At 41.7% G+C, this 26,294-nt stretch overlaps 1 protein-coding gene across 3 annotated transcripts in view; it reads left to right on the forward strand.

Moving 5' to 3' along the window:
• Positions 1 to 26,294, forward strand: part of Pde4d (phosphodiesterase 4D) — a 1,345,132-nt gene that overhangs the window by 528,410 nt on the left and 790,428 nt on the right. The window contains exon 1 of one of the 3 annotated variants that reach the window (XM_045139034.1): positions 3,060 to 3,537. The exons of the other annotated variants lie outside the window; for them this stretch is intronic. Within the exon in view, the coding sequence (XP_044994969.1) occupies positions 3,272 to 3,537 (266 nt within the window). The 5' untranslated portion in view covers positions 3,060 to 3,271. Of the gene's footprint in view, positions 1 to 3,059; positions 3,538 to 26,294 lie in introns of those variants that run through there. 3 annotated transcript variants of the gene reach the window in all.

Raw genomic sequence — 26,294 nt, forward strand, 5'->3', positions numbered from 1 at the left:
TCTTAACCTGGCCTTTCAGGTCGATTTTTGCCTACTTAGAACGAGACAATTAAATACCTCCTGCCTCTGGGCGGTTGTCTGGGTCCTTTTTCTGTCCTGATGTTGCCCTCGCTCTCTGTCCTGTTAGATTATGAGGGTAAGAACAGCGTCAAGCCATTCCTCAAACGCCACTGAGCACTCAATAAGCCTCTTGGCAATGGACAACTAACCACAGTTTTTAGCAAATGGAATTGTGTCTTTAAGAAGTAGGGGATTTTTCTAAAATTTTATTTTTGTTATGTTAGTTATCTGCATGCAGTTTCATTTAATCAATTTATTCTATGATCTGATATAATTTTTTTGAACCTGAAAAGGAGATTTTTTTCTTTATTAATGACTGCTGGATTGCTAAGCCTTCTTCATTTCAGCAAAATTTGCTTATTTTTGCTTATGCGTGTTCTAGTAAGTCACCCTGGAGCAGACATTTTTCTTACCTCACTTTCTATTAATTTTTCAATCTCCTACTTTGTCAGTCTTTTCCTAACGTTTCTCTCATCACATGTGCCCAAGAGTTTCAATATATTTTTCTATAATATACTATATTACTTTCCAGATGTTTTGGTATTTTTTTTTAAGTATTACGCAGTCCTTTTAGCAAAGTTGAAAATAAATCCCCCGAGGGCTGGCTAGATAGCTCAGTTGGCAAAATGCTTGACTTTGTCAGCATAAAGATCTGATTCTGATACCCCAGCACCTAAGTAAAAGGCAAGACATGTCTCTGTGATCCGGTTCTAAGGAGGTTGGAGGACCCCTGAGAATTGCTGACCAGCCAGTCTAGCCTATTTTTGGTCAATTCCAGACCAACGAGGGACCCTGTCTGTAAAAAGACAGGTGATATGCACAAGAAATGGCACCCGTTATTGTCCTCTGACTGACACGTGCATGAAACACCCACACATGCACCTATATACTCATAAACACACACACACACACACGCTCTCTGAAAGCAAGCACTATGTACCTGTTTTGTACAACTCCTTAGTTTCTTGGCCCACTTTATAGAAATATGTATTTGTAGCCACTTATGCATCAATTTCATAAATAATATAGTACATACGCTATACTCTACAGCGTATATAACCATATATAAGGACATGCTTTTTTTTTTTAACTAAAGAACCTTGGCATTTAAGGCTATGGATTGATGAAACTTCTTGCATTTGTAGAACTTCTTTTTGAATAAGAATAATCACACTTTCATGTTTCAAAGTTAAATCTTTGCATGACATATTCTGACTAAATTCCGACACACATAACCCAGTGAATTGCTACAAATACCCTGACTGGAGAGATGAACCAAGTAGTTGATCTTTTGCTTTGGTCAACAGAACTGAGTATCTGTCGTTATCTATAACATTTTAAAGGCAAGAATTTGGAATGTGAGGTGAGGAGCCAATATAGAAAACACATTTTATTGTAAATATTTTTATTTATTTATTTGCAAGGAGAGAGAGAGAGGATGCACCAGGGCCTCTTGCCACCTCAGACAAACTCCAGCCACGGGAGCTGCAATGGGTACTGGGGTGCGGAACATGGGCCTTTGGGCTTTGCCAGCAAGTCCCTAAACCGCTGAGCTATCTCTCCAGCCAGGAAACACTTAAGTGGGTCTAATCGTAATTTCCACCTCCCAGAATCCACTGATTCAGCTTTTTCAGGTCTCATTTTGGCTGGGTGCATTTTGTAGCTCCCCTTCAAGGCACTGTGCTTTTTAAAAGTGCAGAAATAATCTGAGATCCTGGGAACTGTGAACTGATTTCAGTGATAAACTGTAGGTAGGACCAGCAGCCCGCTGGGGACATCCCTACCCAGGGGTCATCTTGTTCCCAACACAAGTCTTGTGTCCACTCAGTGAGACTTAACAGGCTTTACCACTGACTTAACATGTCGCAATGTATTTACTTTTTTTTTTTTTTTTGGCCAGTGAGGAGATACTTTTCATTTGATTATTTTAAATTTCCTGTGACTGAACTTACTGAAGCTATATTCATCACAAATTAAAATCTTACATTAAAAATAGCTGTCGGGGAAATTATGAAACGCTAGATTTGTTTCACCCCTCGAAGGCTGAATGCATACATAAAATCGAAACATTAAAATTGTTTTTTAACTACGCTCATAAAAATAACCTTTCGGGTGGGCCAAGCTCACAAACAAAGAGATCTCAAACCCCACTGATAGATCTAAGTAGATTTTGCTTGGTACCTTCAAAAGAAGTATAGTTAACAGGGCTATAAAAACCCAACAGTGACCTGTGTTGTGTTCCACGGTTAATATTTCCAAAGCTCGGTTTTGGTTTCCTTGCTTGAGGTGTTATTCTCGGATTTGTCTCATAAAAGTGAATCAGGCTGACTTTAATAAGCAGGGAAGTATCTCTCCTTGTTTAGCCAGAGCCTGTTTATTATTATAAAACAAAACAAAGCCAGACAAAGGACTTGGCAGTGTCCTCTCTCTCTCTCTCTGTCTCTCTCTCTCTCTCTTTTTAAAAATGCATATAGACTGTAAGGAGATAAATATCCCTTGCTTGACAGAGGAAGGTCAAGTTCAAAGTTTTTCTTTCCTCTGGATCCAGGAAATCAGCAAATGGGCAAAGTCAAGGCGAGCAAGGAGGCAGGCATCTGATGGTTGTCGCTGCCTCCACCCCCTCTCTCCTGCTGGGGGACCTTTTTTTTTTTTTTTTTATGTACATAAGCAGAAGTCCGCGGAGCAGCAGCTGCAGAGCATTAGTTCCAATAGTTTACCAGGCTGCTTTGTAGCGCTGACAAAAGCCGAGAGAGGGAGAGAGAGAGAGAGAGAGAGGAAGAGAGGGAGAGAGAGAGCGCCAGCCCCAGCCGTGGCGGGGCTCCATGTTCCAATGCTGTGCAAACCGAGCTACTGCGCACTGGATCCCTGGCTTTGGGGAGGAGGGTGAGTGACGTGGAGCGAGCAAGCTTCCGCGGGGGAGAGTGTGACACCCAGCCGGGTCTCCAGGGAGAGAGAGAGAGAGAGAGAGAGAGAGAGAGAGAGAGAGAGAGAGAGAGAGAGAGAGAGAGAGAGAGAGAGAGAGAGAGAGAGAGAGAGAGAGATCTGACCACCGCAGCTGGATCTCACCTGCTTCTCCCCTCCCCACGGACATTTTCCCGGGGACTCCAGCATCTCTGGAAAGAGGCCAAGGGAACCACGTTGGTGCCCTGGATTGGTGCCAACTGTACAAAGTTAACCAGGAAAAAAAAAAAAAATTTAAACAGCAACAAAAATGGCTCAGCAGACCCCAAGCGCGGACACCCTGACAGTCCCTGAAGTGGGTAATGCGCACGGTCCGAACCCGTGGCTCAACGAGGACCTGGTGAAGTCCTTGAGGGAGAACCTGTTGCAGCAGGAAAAGTCCAAGGCGGCGAGGAAATCCACGTCTCCCAAGCTGTCCCCGGTGATTTCTCCCCGAAACTCCCCCAGGCTCCTGAGGAGGATGCTCCTGAGCAGCCACATCCCCAAACAGCGGAGGTTCACGGTGGCGCATACGTGGTAAGGGGACCCGCTTGGGGGGACCGAGGCTGGCCTTCCCTGCTGGCAGGATTTCTGAGCCTCCCTGGTGTGCTCCTGGCTGTGGGTGTGGGGAGGGAGGGACCATCGTCGTCATTCGCGTCGTCCCCCTGAGGTTTATTGGAAGTCATCTACCTGCATGGCCTAATCCCCCTCACCCCCCCACAGGTCCCAAGTCAAGACAGGAACCCTTGGGGGAGGTTAACAGGAGTGTGAGAAAGGTGGGTGCTTGTCCAAGTTCAATGCCTCCTGCAAGTTGCTACAAGAAAACTGGATTCCGCTTGTCAAATAAGAATGCAGGTTGAGTCCCATACCTATGTGGTGGCGTTTCTTTGAATTTCTTAAGTTTAGCATCCCCGCCAGCCAGCCGCTCCAACAGTTTAGGAAACGAAGGACCAGGGAGGGAGGGAGGGAAAATGGGCTTTACCTGTGTCTTTCAGCTTCCCCCCACCTGAACAGCGATGCTCCGGGGTGCTATGTAATCGTGCGCCCCCTCCTCAAAGCTCCTTGTCACTTATATTTCAAATTTTGATCCTATGCCTTGCAAAGAAAGGAATTAGGAACTGTTTGCAGAAAGTTGCAAGTTATTACTTGTTACTATCGTGTTCTTTTAAATTTGGTTGAGTGCTTTGTATTTTTATATTCTGTCTGAGTATTTTCATCTCTGTAGTGAGAAACACTGCTTCAGGAGTATATTTCTATGTACTTTTCTAGAGAATTCTTCATTGTGAAGTTTTTTTTTTTTTTTTGTCTGAGAGACAATTTAGGGCTTTGATCAAAGAGTCTCTATTTTGAGGGTGTGTGAGACATTCTTTGGTTAATTTCGGGAGTAATAGATGCTAGGCACTGCCTCTGCAGTTTCATAAAATGATAACATTTTGATGAAACAAACATCTAAACAAAGAGGAAATAATGTCTGTTAGATGAGAAACTGTCTTGACAGTGATTTCTATATAGGACTTTTTTTTCCACATAGAAAAGCAAACAGTGTGTGTAGTCTTTGAAGCAAGGCTTCAAAGAAGGAATCAGCAAAAAGTAGCATCGTGTTCTAACTTAGTGGCAGGAATACATGAATGTCCCAGATCAAAGTTGATGGCAGGGGCATGAGAAGCATGGCATGCCCAAAGACAGATCCAACCTCAAAATGTTAACTGGATAGATGTCCAACTGGAGAAGGATTCTGACTGTCTCCAAGATTTCCACAACTGGAGGACGTCACTCTGAGTTTAGTTTGGGTAGAACCACCATCATTCAAGGGACAAGACCAACCCTGGAGTGATTCTTTTTAGTGTTAAAAACATAATATCAGGAAATGGTTTCATCCGAGGAAGATACTGTAGGACAAATTCATCAGTGTCAAAGAGTGAGTGAGGGGAAGGCAGAGGCAAACCTGGAGAGATGCTTTGGAGGAGAGACTTGGCTGTGGACCAGACTGGGGCCGGGCAGGAGAGCTCACTGCCTATCAGGAAAAGGCAGGGCCAGCATTTTTTGTTGAGTCTCTTTATTATTATGTTTCCTAACTTGAACCCACTACCAAACGGCTGAGCCACGGCTCACGTCTTGACTTCAGTCTCTGTGAAGCCATGTCCAGTTCAGCTGAAGGTTATCTGAGCTATTTGGGCACTTGAGATGTAAGGCAGGCAGGAAATCGCATGAAAACAGGCTTTCTTCTGAAATTTCTGGCACTTCCTCTTCTGGTGCTGTTTGGAAAAACTCCAAAAGCTTGAATTCTATCAGTATTTCTCTTTAGCCAGATCAGGGAGGCGTGGAAATGGAAAAATATACGTGATATTGATTCTCACTTAACTCAGGAGGAAGCTGATTCCTTCTTGAACCGAAAGCCCTCAGCAAGCGAGTTAGGAAGACTTACCTCCGATTTCCTAAATGCTCCAGTGAGGCCCAAGGCCTTCATAATCTGCACAGGTGTCCCTGGACAAGGACTAGTCCACCTGTGCTTTCAGCATTTGTACTAAGCACATCTCAAAGTGTACACATGAGTGCTTGGAATATAACCATATGCACATTCCTACTTCTTCCTGAGTCATCAGCTACTTAAATGCATGTTGGTACCTACTTAGTATAAATACTTTATAAATATTATATATATATGTACATATATATAATATATGTATATATATATTTTTTTAAAGTGAGAAAGAGAGATAGAGAGAGAGAGAGAGAGAGAGAGAGAGAGAGAGAGAGAGATTGAATGTGTGTACCAGAGCCTCCAGCTGCTACAAATGAGCTCCAGACGCATGCACCACCTTGTGCATCTGGCTCATGTAGGCCCTGGGGAACTGAACCCCGGTCCTTTGACTTTACCGGCAAGCGCCTTAACTGCTAAGCCATCTCTAGAGGCCATTAGTTTAAATATTTATAGTTTACACTTAATGGTTAACAAGAGGAATGAGAATTATTCCTCTGTTCCAAGTAACTTGCACTTTGAAAATAGTCAAGTAGGATGGGCCAGCTCTGTTTAAGTTAAAAGTTTAATGCACTAACAAACGTTCTCTGACTCTCTGGGGACTGATGCAGTGGAGAGAGTGACGACTTGCTTCCACTTTCGATGGAGAGGAAGTTTGCCTTGCCCTGTGTCAGGGACCTAGGATCCCGTTGTCCTGTGGTTCTGTTGCCTGTGACACACAATTCTCAAGGTTGTCGACCTCAGCTTAGAAAATACATGGAGTGGTATGTGTGTGTGTGTGTGTGTGTGTGTGTGTGTGTGTGTGTGTGTGTTTAGGAGGCATGCCTGGATTATGTAGGCTTTTTTTTTTTTTTTTTTATCATGGCTATAGCAAAGGAAACTGGAAAACAGCTCTGTTTCAGGGAGTAAGGCAAACAGATCTGGTGGACTGCTGTGAACATAAGTCTACCAACAACCTCTTTTACCCTCTAGTCTATACCAAGTTTGAATCCCTGGAATGACATCTAAAGTTAGCTGTGGGACCTACATGCAAACTTCCTGGGTGAGGGTCATACCAGAGCAATTCTTACTTGGAAAAAAAAAAAACCCAAAAAACAACTTTGCTTACAAACATCTGAAGTTTACTAAAGGCCACCATTGAGTCCAAGGTGCCCTAGGAACCCGTCAGGTTGAATCTTTCCTCTCTTACCTTATATGGCCACTAAAGCAGGAGCTTTGGAGTAAGCCAGCAGAGAACCAGCACCTTGTTCTGTCTACTTTGGTACATGCATACTTCTGTATGATGGCTGTGCAATGGTAAATGCCCAATAAATATCCCATAACTTGATCCATTGATCAACATTTCAGCATGCTCATGCTCTTAAAATGCCTTCTGTTTTCTCAAGTGGACACTCTGTTATTTTCCCGCTCATGGCCTGCATTTACCAAGTAGACCCTCCAACAACCTGAAGCTTTACTTGCGTTTTCAGGATCCATTTAAGATCAGTGTACTGGCTTGACTTGGGTGCTGTGTGGCTCCAGCAAAGCACCAAGGTGTCAGAACCCAGGTTGCTGACTTGCCCATTTGCTAGTTGTATGATTTTGGACAACTTAACAGACACTTCAGTTTCTCTATCAACCATTTTTCCTGAGAATAGTATCTTTTGGGGTTTATAGTTCGGTTACTTATAATTTTGTATGAATTAAACTGTGTCGCATAGGGATGAGCTCTTACTGAGCCTCATGAGTTAATATTTCCAATGTTATTATGTGCTAAGATGTCTACTTTTCTAGCTTTGGTCTGGGTGAACTTTGGAAAGCATGTTGAAACTTTTGGATGGTCAGCCTGTCAGTTGCTTGTGGATGAACTGAGTGAATGTTTTATGATGGATGAGACCGAGAGCACAAAGAAATGAGTTTTCAGTTTTGTGACTCTGGAGTCTGAGAAAGGGGAAAAGAGAGAGGATCTACGAAGGCAGAACTGTAGAGGGGCGCCTCTTCTTTTTCTGCTTCCTTTCAACAGTATCTCAAGTTCCTAATCTTCCTGAGATTTTCCTCTAAGTCTCTCAACCACAAGTAATCTCTTCCTTCCTTGAGTTCTGTAGCATCTTCTAACTCCTACTTGGCTCTCTTACATTTGTGGACTAGTTGCTCTGCTTCGCTGAGAACATTAGGATTCTCTTGCAGCCATGATTATTACCACTGTTACATATATATATCACATGTCCATTTAATGATTAGATCTGAGTAGGGGATTCCCTCTTAGTTCAGTAGGAGTTCTGAGGTCAGTGGTATGTCTGGCAAGGAAAACTAAACATCCAGTGTTGGTTTATTTCAGAAAAATCAACCAGGAAATTATTTCCATTTCTCAGGCTTATTCTCAACCACTCAATTTTAGGATTTCCTTCTTAGTAAAACTAGATAAAGTCACAGAAGATTTATACATATATATATATGCTTACTAGTTCAGAACTGGGGAGCTTAAATGTCATTGTTTAGTCATAGTTAAACAAAAAAAGTCTGCCTTTTCAATACACAATGTTTGTTTTATTTTTGCCTTTTTATTTATTTATTTTTTGACAGGGTCTCACTAGGTAGCCCATGCTGGCTTTGGAACTCAGTACGTAGCCCAGCCTGGCTTCAAACTAATGATCCTCCTGTCTCTGTGTCCCAAGTACTGATGATATAGGCATGTGCATAATAAATTTCACAATATTTGGCCAATCAATTTCTGATGAATTACAACCACTTTTTGATGACTTTTTATATTTTATTATTTATTTGTTTGAGAGAGAGAAAGATACAGTGGGGGGGGGGAGAGGGAGGAAGAGAGAGAGAGAGAGAGAGAGAGAGAGAGAATGGGCGTGCCAGGGCCAGATGCATGTGCCCCCTTGTGCATCTGGCTTATGTGGGTCCTGGGGAATCAAACCTGGGTCCTTTGGCTTTGCAGGCAAGTGCCTTAACTGCTAAGTCATCTCTCCAGTTCCCTGATGACATTTTTCATGTTCATTGTAATGTAAAGCCACATGTTCACCCCTCAGATATTTTTTAAAAGAATGTCAATATTTTGTCACTATTTGTACAAGTTATTCCCCCCCCCCAGGTTGCTGGGGATCAAACCTGGGGCTCCATGTACATTAGTTAAGTGCTGTAACACTGAACTAGGTTCCTGTCCCTCCTCCATTCTTTTTAATGAATAAAATCACTGTGCCTGCCTAAGCTATCTCTCATCTTAGTCTCTTGCCTTCCTAGAGGATCCAAAAGCCAGTGTGCTCTTTCTTACGCCTTTACCTTTTAAAGACATACACCTGTGTCCTGATTGTGTCTTCACTGAATGTGGTTATCTGTCGTATACACACTATTTATGAGTGAGGAAATGTCTATTGTAGATAATACCCTTTACCCCACGCAGGAGTCAGTTCTTTCAAAGCCATTATTTCAGGACTGTACTTGGGGACTCTGGACTCTTTCTTGTTTTGCTTCACGTGGTCCTATTTAGCTGTCAGGTCATGTCTTCTCTATCTTTTATGTTGAAGATAGTCATAGGAGAGAATTGCTCTTGCTTTTCTCGAAGCAAGGAACTCCGGTGAGGACTTTAGCAGAAGGGCGATACCAGGAAGTGCAAGGAGATTTCTGGGAAAACCATCTAGGACACCTACCTAGAAGCATGGTGGCGGTGTTTAGGTTGGGGCACCCAGCCCAGACTTCAGCCACGTCTATGGTATAAGTGATGATTTTTGTTAGTGAGAATCATGACAGGTGGAACACTGTAAGTTGAGGGTCTGAGCTTTTGACCAGCGCCTGGAAGGCCTTTAATAAAACCAGAAGAACTCAGAAGGACACATCTCAAATAACATGTCAATTGACTTACAATATCTGCATTACAAAGATCAAAATACAGCAGTTCGAAAAGAAAAAAATAAAAGCACTGAATGATGTGATAGTCCCAGGACCATTGCCATTTATCATAAAGAAAGAGAAAATTATGGAGTCTATCTTTATCAGGAGTTGTTGCTACAAGTGGTGAAAATGCTTCCAAACAAAAACAGTCTTTTTGTTCCGAACTTGGTAGAAATGTTGAATGAGAAGAAAGGCTGAACTTGAAAGAGTTCCTTTAAATTCTTTAAATTGTGGCTTTAATTTTTTATTTACCTTTGAAAATTAAAAAAAAAACAACTATAATTTTAACTAATGATATTAACTAAATTATGTTAGCACTGTTAAAAAGTTTTCCCCCTTGTAGAAAAGAAGCTACCAAATTTTTCTTGAAGTAGGAGTTTCAGAAAGAAGCTTTGTTTATTTATGGGAAAGTCAAATTATGTCACTGTTTTAATGATTTTGCTTTGACAAAAAAAAGTCATTTTTAAAGTTGTGACTGGTTTAGTATAGTGGAAGCGAAGTATTTCCAGGTCTGCTGGCCATTTGATATATGACCTTAGTCATTCAACTCCTTTGATCATAGGCTCTCTGTTCAAGTCATGTGGCAGTAAAGATATCTGATAATTACAATAAAAATAACACTGACTAATTAAATTTGCAAATTGATAACAGACTATAGCACACTTAAGATAAACAATTAAAACCAGTTCCAGCTTGCTGCTGTAAGAAGGTGGCAGACACTGTTTGGCTTCGAACAACACGGAACTCTTCAGTAGTCCTGGGACTCACTCACGGGCTTCTGGTCTTGCAGAATGAAGGTACTAATTGAAATCACCCTATGACACCACATGAAAGCCTTGTTTTAGGTAGTCAACATGGACATGGATAGATTATTATAAAAATCATGATGTGCAATTCTCTTTTATTAGAGCTTCAATTAAAAATATATTTATTGGGGGCTGGAGAGATGGCTTAGTGGTTAAGCGCTTGCCTGTGAAGCCTAAGGGCCCCGGTTCGAGGCTCGATTCCCCAGGACCCACATTAGCCAGATGCACAAAGGGGTGCATGTGTCTGGAGTTCGTTTGCAGTGGCTGGAAGCCCTGGCGTGCCCATTCTCTCTCTGTGTCTCTCACTCTCAAATAAATAAAAACAAGAAAAATTTAAAAAATATTTATTAAGCCGGGAATGGTGGTGCATACCTTTCATCCCAGCACTCAGGAGGCAGAGGTAGGAGGATCACCGTGAGTTTGAGGCCACCCTGAGAATACAGAGTGAATTCCAGGTCAGCCTGGGCTAGAGCAAGACTACCTTGAAAAACATATATATAAAATTATTTAGAAGCAGAGAGTTAGAACAGAAACAGAGAGAATGGGCAAGCCAGAGCATGCAGCTTCTGCAAACAAACTCCAGATGCATGTGCCTCTTTGTGCATCTGGCTTTACATGGGTAGTGGGGGAATTGAACCTGGGTCGTCAGGCTTTGCAAGTAAGTGCCTTAACCACTAAGCTAACTCTCCAGCCCTAGAGCTTCAACTTTATCCCATCATATCACATCACTCTTTGTTGTAGAGACAAAACAAGACATTTTTTTTTCTTGCATGCCATTTTAGGAACAAAAGTTCTCTTCAGCTATCTCAGAGAAAGTACTCTCAAAGTAGAGTTTCATACGCTGATATGAGAAGAAATTATCTGATTTTCACAATAAATAAGCTCCATAACTTTAGATATATTATGACTTAGGCACCCATTATTCCGCTTCTTATCCATATTAAACCTCGAAAACATCTTGGATCTTGGATGGAGCTTAATTAGTATTATTGGCTATACTTTGCTATGCTCATGTTGAGGTACAGAAAAAAAAAAAATTACATCAAGATTATTTGGTAGGAAGTCAATGAAACCTGTCGAGTTTAACTTGGAACCCAGGTCTTCTTACCCCTCCATCCTTTGTTGTTTATCTTTGTTTTATTCATATTCATTGCTCACCTATACATGTATTGCAAATGTTACACACGTATCCAAAACTGTAATAAAATGATGGCGAGTTAGAAGGAGGGTAGGGCTGAACCCCCTCTTAATGTGAAATCTCTTTTTACTGATTTATATGTGCAGGTTGTAGGAAGCTAACATCCTTCCTTTTGGTAAAAGCATGTATGTGTAGAGGGAAAATGTATGCCCCTATTGACAAATAAGGTCAAGGTCAGCAGGGGACATTCCGATGCAGAGTGGGTTTTAAGTAAGGCAGGCTTGACAAGAAAACCAATCAGGATAATGTTATTTTCAGTGATTCACTGAAAATGGCTGGAGAGGCTTGGGCTCTAAGGAGAAAACATCAAGTGAGAAATCTGTTAAGATTTGGTTCCTTGGCTTCTTAAAAGCCAGCTGGGAACGATGGTCCACAGACTCAAGTTACTAAGCAACAGAGCAGCAAACTGCTTGGTAACCAGATCTGGCCTGACTCACAGTCTGACTGCGAGTGACTGGGTGTCTAGATAGAAGGACCAAGGCCCACCTGACCTCCAAACAATGCCTTCCTTTCATCTGCCAGCCTTCCTGCCAAATCCCACCGCTATACACCAGTCTTGATTTAGAAAAAGAATTTGCTTTTGAAAAGGAAATATCTGTGGGTTCAGAGGTAAATATTATTGTTGCTCTTATTTTAAGCGACACTTATATGACCATTTTCTTTTGTTCAACATGACATAAATACAATGTGAGCCTTACTAAGCCAAAATAAAGCAAAAACATTGGAGTTGCTGGTCTGGTTTGTATTTTCATGAGGAAATGTGGCCTGGACCAGTGTTCCCTTCTTTCATCTGGTGAGGGGTTTCCTTGAGATCTCAGACGTGATATAGTGTCTTTAATTAGTGCTCTCTTCCAATGTCTTCTCTCTCAGTTCTACCAAAGACTACGTTACTGACTTTTCCCTAAAATGTCAAAGCCACCAAATGCACCCAAGTGTCATTTATGTAATATGAATTCTGAAAAAAAAATATTTATGGTTTAAGCAATTTCTTACAGACTTTCCATCACTGCACCTCTTAATGCCAAACATCCAGAGGAACCACAGTCTTCCAGCATGGGCGTCCGGTGATGTGCTTGCTTGTTACAGTAGAAAGAAACTCCAGACTCAGTGATTAACTATTTGTATGGATTTTGTCACTAAGACTGAGTGTGTGTGTGTGTGTGTGTGTATGTGCATGTGTATATTTGTGTACTCTGAATTTGTACATACTTAGATTGGAATAAGTAGAAATATATATATATATATATAATGTATGCATGTGTGTGTATATATATATATATATAATGTATGTATGTATGTGTGTGTGTATATATATATATATATATATATATATATATATATATATCTTCTACAAATTATACTTTCTTCATCATTTGTCATATGTATTGAAACAATATTTATATTTTGAAAATAATTTATGCCTGCTAATTAAAAAATAGTATAGATATATTTTTGAGCTTTGGGAAATTACCAAATTACTAACAGGTTAAATTCTAGCAAGCAATCTTTATCTCTTAGAATTCATGCTGGTTAAATTATACACCAAGACCTGAGCTTATAAAAGAAATGCCAGGCTTTTGAGGAGAAGTTTGAAACAAGCAGTTTCCATTGTTCCTTTGTTTAGCATGACAATTTGGACACATTCTAAGTAGAAGATACGAAGCACTGCGTCTCTACAGTGTGTCTTCAGAATCACTAATGTTAAATAACAGGCTAATAGATTTAGCATTGACATATGATTTCAATATAACTATTTTTGCCCGTGGTTCAATATATATTCATTTTTACATTATGATCATTTCAAACCAGCAAATTTCCTTTCCATTCCCTTTCTGAGATAGGTCTGAGATCAAATTAACCATTATTAAAACAAAGTAGCTTCCTCTGTATATTATTATTATCATAGTAGAATGCTTGTTTCATTTCGTTTTCTTGCATACCTGATTTCACATTCATATTATTTATCAGGGTGAGTATATATTCTTGACCTTTTAAAGCCAGCGACCTTCTGACTAATAAGGTTGTAGGCATGATTGTTTGTCCTTGGTTCTCCTCTTTATGTTTATGGGGTTGGATTTACTTTGTTTCATTCTGCCGAATGATTTTTTTTATGGCCTCCTATTGAGTGAGTGCCAAGAAGAACAGCATATGATTTATGGGCAGTAATAACTAAAACATATATGAATTACAGGCTGATGACGCACAAGGCAACCATCTATGGCTCTCTTCTGAATAGAACCCGGCTGTCTTTAATAAACTTTGCTCTTACTAATAACAACAGCCATCCCACTGATACGGTGGTCATTTCCTATCTTACCTGTGCACTTAAGATACGTCTTCATTTGCATTTAATATTTCAGGTCGATTTACATTTTTATTTAAAGTTCCTTGTTTTTATAAATTTAATTTTACATTGTGACTGCAATTTGAAAACAAGTATTGTTTGTCATGCATTGATATAATTTAAAAAATATAATATAAAAGATAGAAGAGATTCACATTTACCTACATACTGTGGAAGGGACCTGGTTTCTATTTAATATATGGCATTTAGTAAGTAATATAGATTTGTGAGAGAGCAATTAGATCTTCCTCCTTAAGGTACTAAGAAAGAGAAAGATTTGCAAAGGAAATAATATTCTTATTATTTAATTTGACATATTAAAACCCAATAAACTGGGCTGGAGAAATGGCTTAATTTTAAGGCACTTGCCTGCTAAGCCAAAGGACCCAGGTTCAATTCCCCAGGATCCTCGTAAGTCAGATGCACAAAGTGGCACATGAATCTGGAGTTTGTTTGCAGGGATGAAGGCCCTGGTGTGCCCATTCTCTTTCTGTCCCTCTCTCTCTCTTTCTCTCTGTCTCAAATAAATGAAATAAAAAACATCGAAATGAAAATCCTATAAACCACATCAGCTTCCTAAAACTCTTGATGTGACTCCAACCATCCAATATCCTGACCTACTGATGACAAACCCTTGCTCCTACCGCTAGAGGAAGGTCATTGGTCTTGTAGGATTTCTTCTGGTTTGAATTCCTTCATTGGAAACCACTGAACTTGGGCTGGGTGAACCCAGTTCCAAGGCAAAAGTTGCTATCCTTCTTTCGAACCTTGTAATTATTAATTTCCAACCTGGTAGTTACACTCAGACACAAAGAAGCATAGAATCGTTGCATGAAAAACACTGTAGCCAGTAATAGTACCTTCTCAATTCTACACCCAAAAGGCACAAGTGCACTTAAAGTATAGGCTCTCCAATTAGTGAATCTAAATTTTCGACAGCTCTCATTATTCCTTGAGTACAGTGTTCATAGGGAGCTTGCACTATAATTTTAAGGGCCCACGTCACATGAAAACACAGGTCTCTGGTTTAGAAATACGTATCACAAATCAGCGTTTTGAAACCGTACAGGTGAGGGCTGAAGCCTTCCGTTTAGCCATGTTGTCTTCATGCCTCAGGTCTGCAAAGACTCCAGAGGAATGCGCTGTGCTTTCACGGACGAACGAAAGTTTCAAGGGAAGTCACAATGTACCAGCTATAAATGATAACGGAGACGTTCTCCAGTGTTCTTCTCCAGGGGCTTCTTTGCAAATGAGCAACTGCGTACAAGTCAGCCAGAGGCGGCATTGCCTTTGCAGTTCACTTCACAGACTCGCTTCGTGTCAGTTGGTATTGGTGCTTGTTCCTTTTTCTTTTAAATTTTATTTTTATTTGAGAGCGACAGACAGAGAGAGAAAGAGGCAGAGAGAAAGAGAGAGAGAGAATGGGCGCGCCAGGGCCTCCAGCCACTGCAAACAAACTCCAGACGCGTGCGCCCCCTTGTGCATTTTGCTAACTTGGGTCCTGGGGAATCGAGCCTTGAACCAGGGTCCTTGGGCTTCACAGGCAAATGCTTAACCACTAAGCAATCTCTCCAGCCCTGTCCATTTTTAAAAAAGACATTTTCACTTGGAATGTTCACTTTGCTCTTGAGCTTGCTATTGACGTTAGACAAAAACACCGTGCCAGAAGCAGCTTTTGGGAGGAAAGGGTTTATTTCAGGTGCACAGATTTCATGGGAAAGCCTTATCATGGTGCAGGAACCTGGTTCACTTCATCATACGTCAATAGCAGAGACAGAGAGAGAGGGAGGGAGGGAGGGAGGGAGGGAGAGAGATATAGAGAGAGAGAGGGAGAGAGAGAGAGAGAGAGAGAGAGAATATGGCCAAGGTTCAAGGTGGCTCAGAGCACACCTTAGTACTGGGCTTCGCCTCATGGTCCTGGCCACACACTTCCTCCAGGCAGGGCTCCACCTACCAAATGCTCCAAGGGTCGGGGGGGACTAAGGGGGAAACTTAATCACAAACACCTGAAGTTATCGAAACATTACATTTAAATCATTATGCTTGCTGTTTCCTTGTTTCTGAACTTTTCTGTTCTTTTTTTTAATGAGACAACTGTTTTTTCCCAGAATCAGTTAAAATCTTTTTTTTTTTTAACCTCAACTCTATATGCCCTCCCTTCATCTAGACCCACTGGTCATTATGCTTAGTCTCTTTGTTTCTTTCCACATCCGCTCTCTCTCTTTTTTTTTTTTTTTTTTGTTTGGAGTGTCATGTAGATTTTCAATGGATCCACTCTCTTTTTAAGTATATATCCATCCTTAAGTTAGGGGGATCACTATAACATTAACTCATTTGGGGGCCCTCACCTCTTTCTTTATCTTACTAATTATTATAAAGTCATGCTCTGGAGGTCCATTGTCAGGCGCAGGGGTGAGCAAAGTTTTGTTTTATCAAGAGCCAGATGAGAAGTATGTTCAACCATATAGATATGAATGTTATGTCTATGCTCCAGTGACCACCCATTTTGAACAGTGATCTAGGGTTGGACCACTGGCCACAGTTTTCCAATCTGATCTGTAGGATGAAGGCTGCTCATCTCAACCTGTCGCTCAAGTCTCAACCTGTAGGAACAATCTTCTCTCTGTAACCATCTCTACTGGGGTTTCCTGGGCATCTTCATGGCTTTTTATTCTGGAGCTAAATCTTTATTTTAATATTTATTATTATTTTTATTTATTTGAGATATATCTATATGTATATATATATGTATATATATAGATATATATGTATATATATCTATATCTATATGTATATAGATATATATGTATATCTATCTATCTATCTATCTATCTATCTATCTATCTATCTATATATATATATATAGAGAGAGAGAGAGAGAGAGAGCGAGAGAGAGAGAGAGAAAGGCAGATATAGAGAATGGGTGCCCCAGGGCCTCCAGCCCCTGCAAACAAACTCCAGACACATGCGCCACCTTGTGCCTACGTGGGTCTTAGGGAATCGAACCACAGTCTTTTGATTTATAGGCAAAGCCTCAACTGCTAAGCCATCTCTCCAGCCCAACTGGAGCTAAATCTTGAGCTAATGATCAAACCAAGCGCTGCCTTGCACACTAGAGGAGGTGAGGAACATCCCAAGTCACTCACTGCCCATCAGGTAACATCGACCCAGTAAGAATCCAAAAGATCTCTAGACCTTGCCAAATGTCTGCTGACCAACAAGCTGTCCCAGGTGAGAAGGGATGAGAAGGGATGATGTGGAGAGCAAGCTGTGTGAATGGAGGGACCAGTTCTTCTTTTTATCTGTTGCATCCATAGCAACCAGCTGGGTCTTGTGATGCTGAAAGAAGTCCAGATGTTGATGGCCTAGTCTGATACTGATAACTCACTGTGGGATTCTAGGAGTATCTTTTTTTTTTTTTTTTTTTTTTAGGTAGGGTCTCACTGTAGCTCAGGCTGACCTGGAATTCACTATGTAGTCTCAGGGTGGCCTCAAACTCATGGCGATCCTCCTACCTCTGCCTCCTGAGTGCTGCTATTAAAGGCGTGTGCCACCCTGCCCAGCCTAAGGAGCATCATTTTTATATCCACAGACCACAGTGAATGTCATTTCTAAACGGAGATCTCACTAATTCATACATGCTTCGAGGGCTTATTTGAAAGTATAAATGGTGCATATTAAAAAAATACCATTTTAAAAGAATAAAGTGCTATACAAATATAAAATAAAAGGAGTGTAGCTCGAATACTGAATGTGGCTTGACTGTGTTAAAATTTAGAAGCCTAGTGAGGCACTCGAATTCAGCTCCTATATTCTGTCTCCTCTGCTTTGCTGTATGGGACGCATTTGGCTCTCATGGGTTACGGTTTGGTTGGGATGGGGTAAACTATGACTACTCAAATGACCATGAACTGCACAAACCATGAAAAATAAATTCAATGAGTGGTAGTCATTTATGAGAGGTGGGCTGTAGGACTCCCTCAAGACTACATGCATAAAGGCAGAGCAAACCCGAAAAGTCTGAGAAATTATGCTCAAACCTAACTTACATGCTCTCACTTACTATTTACGACAACCTCATTAAGTTTATGTCATCACATTTCTCAAAAAGAAGAATGGGGCCAAGAAAAGTACTTGCTATAGGTCAGACAGAAAGCCTAGAGATTTGGGCCGAGAGAGAACGGAAGTGTGGGAGGAGAAGTGTCAGTAGACAAAAGTGTCTGGCCGGGTTCTGCGTCACATAGGTGAATTCGCCTTCTGCAGGGATAGGAAGGAAGGTTGGAGTTAGGTTTTGAAGAGTAGCTGTGACTTCTCTCCCTCCCTGTTTTTCCTTCCCCCTCTCCCTCCCCTTACCACAAGGGATTTATATGCATAACTGAAACATGATCGATTTTATCTCCTTACCAGCTTTACTCCACACAAAAGGAGGTGACAGTTTGAATTATTACGCCATAGTGAGCTGGCTAAGATGCCAAGTGTGTATATTCAACAATTTCAGTGGTTGGAATGTGACACTCAGGCCAGTTAGACCAATCCAAAGTGTCATTGCTAACTGCCTGCTTCTGCTTCCCAGCTAGTCCTTGGGCAGTGGGAGAATCCAGCGCGTGTATTTCCATTCAGATCAGATTGGTCGATTTTTCCACGGTGATTCTTGTGTCCAGATGCATAGAGCAGAGGCATTCCTGATGCAAGGATGGTGCATGCTGGCCTTTTTTTTTTTTTTTTTTTTTTTTTTTACTAAATTCTGATAGTTTAACATCTGAACACACTTAGAATTGCTAAGAATGCTATAGGAAACCATCTTGCTCTGGAGACACTGCTTTGTTTGTTTGTGTCAAGATTAGTTCATCATGGCGGAAAAAGGAATGAAAATTCCTTTTTTCCATCCCCAAGACAGTTTCCGAGTGTGTGTTGCTTGCCTGTCATTCTCCTGGGAGATAACGCCTAAAGAATGGGGACAAAGCCCTGCCACGTTTCAATGGAGCCGAAGAGCCAGTGTGCAGATAAATATTACAGTGAGGCCACAGAGGGACAGGTCCAATGAGGGGAACAAAAAAGAAAATCGTGATGCGGGAGTGTAGAGTTTTATATAAGATTTCTGGGAACATTATAGGGTGAATTTGAGCAGTGATCCGAAGCATGATGATTATCTATGTGAATAACATTTCAAGCACAAGAAAGAATGAGTGCAAAGTCCCCGAGGGAGGATGTGATTGACATTTTTGAGGGAGGAGGGAGTTATAAAAACGAGGTCAGAGCCCTAGAAATGAGTCAGATCACGTAGTATTTTGAGTGCGTATTCAGGACTGGGGATTCCCTGGGTGATGGCTGCGGTGTACCAAGGTGGAAAGGGTTGGTGGTAGGACTGTTGTCTCATGGGGAAAACACACACACACACACACACACACACACACACACACACACACACAGTATGAAGACTCCTTTGTAAAAATATTGATGCAGAGAAAGGGAGGGGAAAGACTGGGTAAAGGACTATTAGAACAGTTCAGGTGAAGTACAAAGGTGGTGTGGTCTAGAGCAACGGAGGTATACCTGTTTAAAAAAAATAAAATAGTCACCGAACTGGCAAGATGGTTCAAGGAATGTTTTAAGGGACATGGCCCAGGAATTAAGATAAGCATTGCCTTTCCAGAAAGAATTATCACTTTGAAGCGAAAATCAGCACTAAAGACCAACATTTTTTTGGGGGGGTGGGGGATGGGAGTTGGCTTAATAAGAGCTTGTCCCTCAAGTTATGAGGATCTAAATTCAATTCTTAGCACCCACCTAAAAAGGTGGGTGTGGCCATATACACCTGCAATCCCAATACTGAGGGAGGGGAAGACAGGAGATTGACTGGACTTGCTGTTCGGCTAGTGTGACCGCAAAATGACACTGGATACAGTGAGAACTCTCCGTTAAGGAAAACAAGGTAGAATAATGATAAAGGAATCCATCTGGCCTCTATATACATATGAACAGAATGCATATGTGTGCATATACATGTGTGTATATGCATGCCTGTAAACCTGTGTATATCCACATACGTGCAAATACCACATACATATAAACACAGAGAAAAGGCAAAGGAATTCATAAGATATAGAAATTTCAAAGATCACGAGACTAGATTGTCATTGCCCGGGGACTAGGTATGAATAGAGAAAAATGAATGATGGCGATAGTTGGGTTTCCTACTTTTTTTTTTTTTTTAAATTTTTATTTATTTATTTGAGAGCGACAGACACAGAGAGAAAGATAGATAGAGGGAGAGAGAGAATGGGCGCGCCAGGGCTTCCAGCCTCTGCAAATGAACTCCAGACGCGGGCGCCCCCTTGTGCATCTGGCTAACGTGGGACCTGGGGAGCCGAGCCTTGAACCAGGGTCCTTAGGCTTCATAGGCAAGCGCTTAACTGCTAAGCCATCTCTCCAGCCCGGGTTTCCTACTTTCAAGAACAGGAAGCTGAAGGAAGAATGCTAGATGAATCTCTCAAGAATGACCAGTGAGGGGCTGGAGAGATGGCTCAGTGGTTAAGCGCTTGCCTGTGAAGCCTAAGGGCCCCGGTTCAAGGCTCGATTCCCCAGGACCCACGTTAACTAGATGCACAAAGGGGTGCACGTGTCTGGAGTTCGTTTGCAGTGGCTGGAGGCCCTGGCGTGCCCATTCTCTCTCTCTCTCTCTGTGTGTGTGTGTGTGTCTGTGTGTCTGTGTCTGTCTCTTGCTCTCAAATAAATAAACAAAAATTAAAAAAAAAAAAAAGAATGACCAGTGGAGGTTAAGGAAAAATCAAGAGTGATATCTGGAGGCCAAATGAGCAAAGCATTTTCAAGAAATGGATAAACTGTATGTGATGCTACACATAAGCCAACAAAATGGAATATCCAAACAGAAGATTTGACATCATAATGAAGCATGGAGACCACAGGTAGTCCCTGGGACAACTAAGTGATAGAGTGGTGAGGTACAAGGCTTGGCGGAGAGAGCGTAACAAATCAATACAGACTTTAGTAGATTAAAACAATAAGCTTTTCTTATCTCATGTAGTGTCTGGAAGTTAAGAATTAGGTAACAGCTAAGCAGGGTTTTTCTAGAAAATGGCCCTGTCAGAATTCGTAGTCAAGCTGTTAGGGAAGGCTTCCCTGGACCCAACTGTGGTGATTTGATTCAGGTGTCCCCCATAAACTTAAGTGTCCTGAGTGCTAGTCTCCCCAGCTGATGGAGATTTGGGAATGAAAGCCTCCTGGAGGTGGTGTAGTGTTGGGAGCCAGCTTATGTGTGACATAGCCAGTGTCCCCTTGCCAGGGTTTGGCACACTCTTCTGTTGCTGTTGTCCACCTGATGTTGGCCAGGAGGTGATATCTACTCTCTGCTGATGCCGTTGTTTTCCCCTGCCATCGTGGAGCTTCCCCTTGAATCTATTAGCCAAAATAAACCCTTTTCTCCCCAAAGCTGCTCTTGGTAGGGTTGTTTCTGTGAACCTGACTGCAACACCAACCAATATGGTATTGCTTATATGCTGTCTTGTTTCCCACTGTCTGTTGGCAAAAGACTACTTTCCTGAGTGGTTTTCAATGTAAGCTTGGATGTCCTTAGGATATGGCTCAGAGAGAGTGAACCAGGAGAGAACACGACAGCAACCATAATGACGTTTTGGGCCTAGATTTGGATGTGGCGCACTATCATTTTGTCATATTCCTGTGGACACACATACACCTAGCCCAATGGAGGCCAACTCAGAGGTGTGACTGTGAATAAGTGAAAGTAAAGTCACCACATCAAGTGACTTTAAGTGAGCTTAAGAGAAGATGGCAGAACCAGCATCAGTAGTTAACTGTCAGTGTCTAGCTATCATGTAGGGTGGAAAGCATGTGACAAAAATAGAGACATTAGCTATGGGCTTTGCCTTGCTCTGTCTTGGATCCCTGTCTGTGGTCCATATCATAAAGGCATTTGACCTCATGTTCAAAAATATTCAGTAGAAAACAGGACTTTTACCATACAATGAGGATGAGTCTAATGGGGATACCAAGGGTTCTGTCCTCTCCACGAATGAGAAAGAAAAGTAGAAGACTCTGGATGTCAGCAAGGCTGATAGTAGGACTTGTAGACGTGTATAAAATGCCTCTTTAAGTTGTGACTATTTATATAGAATTAAAACATGAACCTCATCAGTTTAAGACTAGAAAGAAAAGAAATCTTGAAACTGTGAAGAAAGAGGAAATGATGTGAAATAATCATCTCATAAAGAAGAACACTGTCTAGAAACATGCACAATTTCAAAAACAAACCAAAAAAATCTCACTAAGGGACTACCTCAGTATCTATGAAGTTGCTCCGATTGTGATTTTTCTTCAACTACTCTTGACTGAATGGCCATAAGTCCAGAGTTGGGAAAACAATGAATTTACAATGAAGCATGGTGACACATGTTTGCAAAACCATCACTTGGGGAAGTAGAGGCAGAAGAGCTGAATTCAAAGCCAATGTGACCTACATAGTGAGTCACAGACAAGCCTGGTACTCTAGGAAAACCCTGTCTCAAATATAAACAAGAAAAATGCAAAATAAGGAAAGATGGAAAAAAAAATCTGAGATGAGATACTCCAGTCAAGTCTGATTGCAAGATTTTGCAGAGAAGCTCTTGTAAAAGTCCCTCCCTGCCCACTCACACCTTCCTTCCCAGCACTCAGGAGGCAGACGTAGAAGGATTGCCGTGAGTTCAAGGCCATCCTGATAATACATAGTGAATTCTAGATCTGAGCTAGAGGGAGATGCTGCCTCGAAAAACAAAAACAAAACAAAACAATAACAACAACAACAAAACAAACAAACAAACAAAAACCTGCTACAGAGGAGAGAAACTTGGTTAGGATCAGTGAAAACCTACAGAATAAATTTGCTTGAGGACTTGGTGTTTGGAAAACTTTTGGAGTCGGAAAGTCAGAGAGAATGTGCTAGAAAGAAGATATATAAAGATGCAAGTTTTTGTGAGGTAAGTTACTGGTGCTAGCAAGACATTGCATGTGGTTGTAAAAGTGTGGCAACTGAGGTGGAATTATGGGTAGGATCATTTGAAGTGACATCACAGAACTGTGAGGCCATGGGAAGGTACCACGGTCATTGGGAATTATGTATATTTGTGTTGGATAGGGACAAACTGAGTCTCTCAGGAATGAGTAGGGAGCAAGAGGTCTGTGAAAAATTTGAACCTGAAAGGTAGTAGAGAAACAGCATGAGTTTTAGGGAAAGTGAGTTGAAGACTATGCTCTGGTAGCAGCAGAACAATGAGAAAGACAACCTATTTCTTCTGCAGGGACGCTGGTACAAAGATATGGATGGAAAAACAGCCACTGCATGTAAAGGCTAAATGTAAACCAGGCTTCACAATGGGCTGTCAGGAGTGTTGGGGAGCCAGAGGCGTCAGAGGCAGCAGTCCCAGAAGATGTCGAGAATCAAGGAGGATTTATTGGCAATACGTGATGCCTGCTGGAAGTCACTGGAGAGTCTGTGGGATGGGACAAAAGCAGGAATCATTGTCAGAGCAGCAGAGGTTTTATGGAGCCATTTGGGCATAAGGAACCTGGGGAGGCTACTTACCATGACAAGTGTGGAGGGTATATTAGAGGCAAAGCCCTCATAGGAAACCTGGTCACCCAACAACAAATGCAATCCCTTCTGCGCGGGCAGCCAGTCCCTTGGTCCGGTCTTAACTTCGTTCCGGGCACTGCAATGCATCCACTGTGTGTGTGTGCAGAAATGGACAGGAGAGGTGACTGGGGAATTTGGCCGGCCAGGTATGCACAGAAGGTTGCATGGTAGTATTTGTTTTTCAGGTGAAGCCATTTTCCTCCCTCATTTCCACCTTGCCTTTATACTGTAGGGATAAATTCCATGACAACGTAAAGATGTGGGACTGAGAAGCTGCTAGTTTCCAGATGTGTGTCCATGGAGAAGATTTCCTGGCAGGATGCCATTATAGTTACTGAAAAAGATCCATAATCCTGTTTTGGAGCATATAAGGCTAGATATGGAGGAACAGAAAGCACTGGTATGGGAATTTTGGATTCCGTGCACATCAGTGCACCAATAATGTAGGGTGTTCCTGCATCCTTATCCTTTGAATTTGAGGAATGAAATTCATGGAATGTAAGGTTCTGAAAGATTTTATTATAGCTTAAAGCTTTAGGAGGATGAAGAGAAGGGAACAAGGTGGAGCTCTTGCCCCAGGAGGCAAGAGGGGCTTTGAGAAGCCCATCTCGAGACTCAGATCTGGGTTTTCATGGGGTGTGGTCAGGTGAGGAAGACCAGGTCAGCAGCTTACTGTGGACAAAGACCCGATTTTACAGCTTTTCCAGTCGTGTTAGGTAAGGATCAAGAGTTTCTGTCCTCTAGCGAGGGTCGAAGCTTGATCTAGAGATTGCTCCTGGAGGGTGTGACATCCAGGTTTCTGCAAGCTTAGTGACATTGCCTGCTGTTAGTCAAAGAATGAAAAACCATTCACTTTTGGGGTTCTGTTACCCTGACTGCCTAGCCGATTTCTGTCTCCTCTCAACATGTATAAATATATTGATATGTGGGTATACTATATAGGTAGTATACTCCATACTTTCTATACTTTTAAAATTTTTCATTCATTTTTATTTATTTATTTGAGAGTGACAGAGAGAGAGAGAGAGAGAGAAATAGGCAGAGAGAGAGAGAGAGAGAGAGAGAGAGAATGGGTGTGCCAGGGCCTCCAGCCACTGCAAACAAACTCCAGACGCATGCGCCCTTTTGTGCATCTGGCTAACGTGGGTCCTGGAGAATTGAGCCTCGAACTGGGGTCCTTAGGCTTCTCAGGCAAGTGCTTAACCACTAAGCCATCTCTCCAGCCCTGTATACTTTCTATATATAGGCACAGCATCAATTTGAAAAGGATTGCATCTCAAGAGATGCACTGTACAGGGAGGCACTGACAGTGGAAGACTGTATGGAGGACTGAATTATAACGAACCTCACCCAAGAAGATTATTTCCCTCCATACATTATGCTAAGTTCTAAATACTTATATAGTATTAATATCTTGCACATCGGTTTATACACATAAATATAATAACAGCACTGCTTTCGCTAAATTAATAGGATTTATGTGTCATTATACATATGCAGAGCTAGCCAAGACTGTGCCACATCTTAACAATTTTTTAAAAAAATATTTATTTTTCTCAGATAAAGGGAGAGAGAAAGAGGGAGAATGGGCACACCAGGGCCTCTAGCCACTGCAGATGAACTTCAGACACGTGCGCCACCATGTACATGTGGAATACATGGGTCCTGGGGAATCGAGCCTGCGTCCTTCAGCTTCACTGGCAAGTGCCTTAACTGCTAAGACATCTCTCCAGCCCCCCATCTTAACTTCTACACTGCAGTTCTTTGATTATAGTAGCAAATGAAGCAAGAACTCTCAAATGCATAAAAGACAGACCTCTCTTTGGGATTTGAATTGTTGGCTTGTATTGCCTCTGCCTGTGGATTTATGTTCCATGAGTTGCTTGGCTGTTCTTAGGAAATGTGACCTTTGGTGTCTTCGAATAGAAGTGTGCCCTGCAAAGTAATGAGCCCAAACCCTCCTCCCCTTGAAGGAAAGGGTGAGCCCTGGCACCATTTAGCCTGTAAGGATTATGTAGCTCATGCCACAGTGGTGATGGATTGGTTGGCGTGTCCTCAAGAAATGCTCCTGGTGTGTGTTGTGTGTGAAGGCAGCCAGGGCTTTTCTGATCAGCACGTCACTCCCATGAAGACGTGGGCATGCTTTTGTGCATTTGGTCTTGTAGCCTGGGAGGCATATTTCAACACAGTGTCCAGAATTGGCTGGAACATGCCTGTCCCTCCCAGCTCTCTGATGACGCTCTTGCCAACGTAGATTTACATCAACACAGTTCTTTACTGGAAGAGCTCATTCAGAATATACAGGGTGGCCCATTTAAAAGAAGCATGAGTATCAATTTGAAAAGAATTGCATCTCAAGAGAGTCACTGGGAGGGAGACACTGACGGTTAAGGCTGTATGGAGCATTGAATTATAATGAGCCTGGATTATTTATTTCTCTCCATATATTGTGCTAAATTCTAACTTCTAAAGATTGTTACTCCCCCCCCCCCGCCCCAAGAAACAGAATCTCTTTAGTCCAGGTTTTCTCTCGCAGCTTGCTAGAAATATAAACACTCCTGATCTTTTCTTTCTTTGTCTTCATAATCCCAACATATTTATTAAAGAAAGTATGAGATGGAAGAGGTGATGACATGCAATGTGGTATAAATGCAGTGCTCTTTACCTGCCAAAAAATCGATCTGAAAATTCGGTGGAAATTCAGATTTTATTCAGTGCATGAAATCTTTTGGCTCATTTTTATCTTGTTTTTTGAGTCATCCTCCATGCCCTAATGAATGTTTGGAATGGACATATTACTCAGATGTCCATAGACAGGAAGTCAGGCACTCAGAAATAAAAAGCTGTTACCATAGCTATTCAGAAAAAAAAAAAAATACAAACCAGCTTTGCTCAGTGAAAGAAAAATCCAGTATCAGTGGCTTATGACCTGTGATTAA

Source organism: Jaculus jaculus, chromosome 20 (genome assembly GCF_020740685.1).
Source record: "Jaculus jaculus isolate mJacJac1 chromosome 20, mJacJac1.mat.Y.cur, whole genome shotgun sequence".
Taxonomy (NCBI): domain Eukaryota; kingdom Metazoa; phylum Chordata; class Mammalia; order Rodentia; family Dipodidae; genus Jaculus; species Jaculus jaculus.